The sequence below is a fragment of the Chrysochloris asiatica genome, unplaced genomic scaffold (assembly GCF_000296735.1).
Source record: "Chrysochloris asiatica unplaced genomic scaffold, ChrAsi1.0 scaffold00163, whole genome shotgun sequence".
Lineage (NCBI taxonomy): Eukaryota > Metazoa > Chordata > Mammalia > Afrosoricida > Chrysochloridae > Chrysochloris > Chrysochloris asiatica.
The window spans coordinates 5,104,301-5,108,356 of NW_006408681.1; the positions used below are offsets into that span (position 1 = coordinate 5,104,301).

General features: G+C 32.4%; 1 protein-coding gene across 1 annotated transcript in view; it reads left to right on the forward strand.

Moving 5' to 3' along the window:
* Positions 1–4,056, forward strand: part of CHORDC1 (cysteine and histidine-rich domain (CHORD) containing 1) — a 42,837-nt gene that overhangs the window by 36,527 nt on the left and 2,254 nt on the right. Inside the window, exons 7-9 of the mRNA XM_006871208.1 lie at positions 479–549; positions 1,387–1,492; positions 3,708–3,827. Of these exons, the coding sequence (XP_006871270.1) occupies positions 479–549; positions 1,387–1,492; positions 3,708–3,827 (297 nt within the window). The remainder of the gene's footprint in view (positions 1–478; positions 550–1,386; positions 1,493–3,707; positions 3,828–4,056) is intronic.

The following is a 4,056-nucleotide window of genomic DNA, read 5'->3' on the forward strand; positions in this document are numbered from 1 at the left end:
GCAGTTTGAAACTACCAGCTGTTCCGCAGGAGAAAGATGAGGCTTTCTGCTCCCATAAAGATTAACATCCTTGGAAACCCTGTTCAGGGTCACTATGAGTCATAACGACTCCACGGTACTTAACAACAACACCTAATATACCATGCATGTAAACGCTGTTCCATTGAGGATTATAATCTCTTGTTATCAGCATTGTTCTGTAAGCCTGCATACCTGAATATATATGCTTGGATGGGTCCTCATACCCGAAGTATTGAAAGCATCTTAATACATATTATTGTCTGACCTGAAGTTTCACCATGTTCAAAAGGAAATCAATTTTCAGTATATTGAAGAATAGCCTAAGGTAGATTTATGACTGATCCAAGTTTTGTTCTTTCTTCAGTGTGCTGCCTAATTCTTAGTGCTCACCAGTACATAGATATGTATAATGTATAGCTTTTGAGCTATGTGGCTAAGCTGTTCATCTCTTTTGTAGACATACCAGGGTCTAGAGAGTCTAGAAGAAATCTGTGTATATCATTCTGGAGTACCTATTTTCCATGAAGGGTAAGCATTACTGCGTAAAATACCTTATGGTAGAGCTTAGGAAGGTTCATGTTCCTTTAAGTATTGTTTAATACCTGTCATTTAATCTTTACAATAGCAAATAATTGTGGGTTTTGTCTTTGTACACATGAGAAAATTGAAACAAGGTCACAAGTATTAAGTGATCATTAAACTACATGTATTTCCTTATACCCATATATTTCAATGTAATGTTTTTTGTATTTGAACTGAATAATTTTTGATTTTGGGGTTTGTTTTATTTTTGTTTGTATTTAAGACACAGCACATTGCTGGCTATTTAGTGGTAATTGGCCCTTGTGCACTAAGACCCCAACATTATGAAATTCAGGAAGACTCATACTTTTCTACAACCCCAAGTTGAGAAATACTTGTTTGTATATTATGCTGTACTTTATAGAAATACGGTACTGCTCACTACTAATATCCTGAGAACTGAAATAAGTTTTACCATATTTTTGTCATCTGTTGGTTTATTCTTAAGTAAATAATAGTGGGTTTCACCTTCTTTGACGAGACATCAAAGGTTTATGAACATTAGTTTTTAATTTGTTTGCATGTTGTCATTTTATTTGCATTATTAAAATGAGGATTCTGATTCTTGTTTATGAGTTTTGTAGCTTCATGACAGAATTAGGGTGTGATGAGCTGCCTATCACTGGAGATGATTTAATCTTCCCTGAAATGTATTTAATTGTGTAGAGTCTTAGACACTAATAAGATAGTGAATGCATTGATTTATATATACTTAAAATAATAATTCTAGACTTAGTTGGCTGTGAAATTTGATTTCTGAGGTATTTTTCTATTAATTTAAAGAATGAAATATTGGAGCTGTTGTAGAAGAAAAACTTCTGATTTTAACACATTTTTAGCCCAAGAGGGCTGTACCACAGGAAAGCACATGTGGACTAAAAAGGATGCGGTAAGTAGCCTTTTCAAATAACACACCTGATTTTACTCATCTTAAAGCTTTTTTAACTTTGAGATTATTTTCCTTTAGATTTAAAAAAAGAAGAAGAAAATTCTTCCCTCTCTGAAATAGTAAAGTTTGATATGATAAAAATTGAAATTAATCCTAGGCAGAGCATTGCCCTTTTTGCGAAATAGCCATTGTAGTGTTGATAGCAGGTTGTGTAGATTTTTGTGAAATATTTGAGCTTGCCAAAATTGAAGCATCTTTGTCGGTTTTACTAACGAAATTGACTCCATAACCTGTTCCCACTCTTTTTTATATTTATATATCACTTTTCTATTTATTAGATGTTACTTAATTTTTAGACATCTGATTCTTTTTTGGCCACTTAAACTTCATTCAACCATTTACAGATGCACAAACACTCCATCTAGTGGTCAAAGAGGAGGATTGCAGACTTGTTTCGTTGGAATTCTTTTGAATGCCTCTGCTTGCTACAGGGAAATTTATCAAGAGAAAAAAGAAAGCATCAGTTCGTACTCCCTGGACAGCTTTTTAAAAAGACTTGGGGCTATGCAAATAATTCCCCAAAATCCCATTAAATTGTAAGAAGGCAAGCAATTTTATTGCTAAATAAATGTTTGTGTGTTAGATATTGTTAATGTATTTTAAGTAAGTCTTTTGTGCTATATTTGCACTAATGGCTTCAATATGATGGACCTGTTCCGTATATAAATATATTATAACCAGTGTTTTTTTGCTTAGAAAATCGTTGTAATATTTGAAGTTAGAGAGTCATTCAACATTTGATTATGTAATTATTGCTTTTTAAAAAGACATAGTTAAATAATGCCTTTATTTTTTCTTTTAGTAGATTGAATGTTAGAAATATACCCCCAATTGTAGTAATTCTCACCTAATTTAAATATCAGGTAGCAAAAATGAGATCTACCTGCATATTTTCTCCAAGGTCCAAAAGTAATACTAGTTTGAAAACTAAAATGTTAATTCTGTTATGAACAAAAGTTTTCAGAGTGTGACTGTTAACAGAGTTGTTTATTTTTCATATATAGATACAGTTACCAGGTATTAGATGTCCAAGCTATTACTTAAGGGCAAAAATAGGAGTGATAAATGTAGTTTAAATTTTATTAGTATACTTTTAGCAAAATGTGAATACCACTTTTATAGAGCTAATATCTGTTTCCTATTTAATTATGTGCCTAACTTGCCTCCATTTTTATAAGAAATCACCATTTGTCTCTTTAAAAAAAATCAAAAACTATTGATATAACAATATACCACTAGCATGAAATAATTATTTCCATACTAGTAATCATATGATTAAGGAGCTCTGGTAGCGTAGTGGTTACGAATCAGGCTGCGAACCACAAGGTCAGCAGTTCAAAACTACCAGCTGTTCCATGGGAGAAAGATGAGGCTTTCTGCTCCTGTAAAGATTTACAGCCTTGGAAACCATGTACAGGGTCGCTATGAGTCGGGACCGACTCTACAGCACATAACAACAACAACAGTCATATGATTGGGGTCCTCGTGTGGCACTGTGAAAGAAAGCACTGACCGCAGGTCAATTTGAACCACAAGGGCAGTAGTTTAAACTCACCACCCACTCCTTGGAAACCCTATACAGGGTTGCTTAGAGTCTGAACTGACTTGAATGCATGTAACAACAACAATAATCAAATGATTACATCTACAAATTCCCACCTTTTTTCTGCACTTTATTGTGAGGGAAAGATAAAGTAGATAAAGTATTCAATAACATCAGATAGTAAAAAGTGGTAGTGATTTTGTTCCTAAATTCCGATTTATAGAAGAGATTACAGTCCTATGCATGAGATTAAGAAGATTGATTTATCCAACTATGCAAATCTCTCTCTCATTTTAGTCTTCAAAGAATATTTTTATGGATTACAAAATATTAAATTCAGATAACAGGATTTTTTTTTTTGTCTTATTTATGTTAAATACAGTGGAAATAAAACACAAAAATAAAGCAATAAGAATTTTTTTTTATGATAAATTCATAAAACTACATAGATTATTTGTATACTATGTTTTTTGTGGCAACTTAGAAGTTGCTTGCTCTAAAACTGCTTAGTAATTTTGCATGGTAATTTTTCTCACATGAATCAAATTTCTCCTTTTAAGAATTTAATTATCTGGCATTTTGTAAACTTGTAAACTTTCTCTTATTATACAGGGGGGAAAAGTTGTTCCATGTAGGCATGACTGGCATCAGACAGGGGGTGAAGTCACCATTTCAATATATGCTAAAAATTCACTTCCAGAACATAGTCGAGTAGAAGCAAATAGTACTTTGGTAAGTATATTACCTTTGAATAAGAATTTTCTTCTACACACTATCCTTTATATTCGCTCTTATAAATTACTGCTCTAGTTTGGGCTGATTTTAAGATGATCTTTTAAGATTTTTCTATTTGGATAATTTTAATTTCACGTTATCTATTATAAATGAGAAGCTCTTTGTGATTGTTGTTTTCTGAAGCATTTTAGAGATGATATAGTAGCTTACCATATGAACAAGAGCC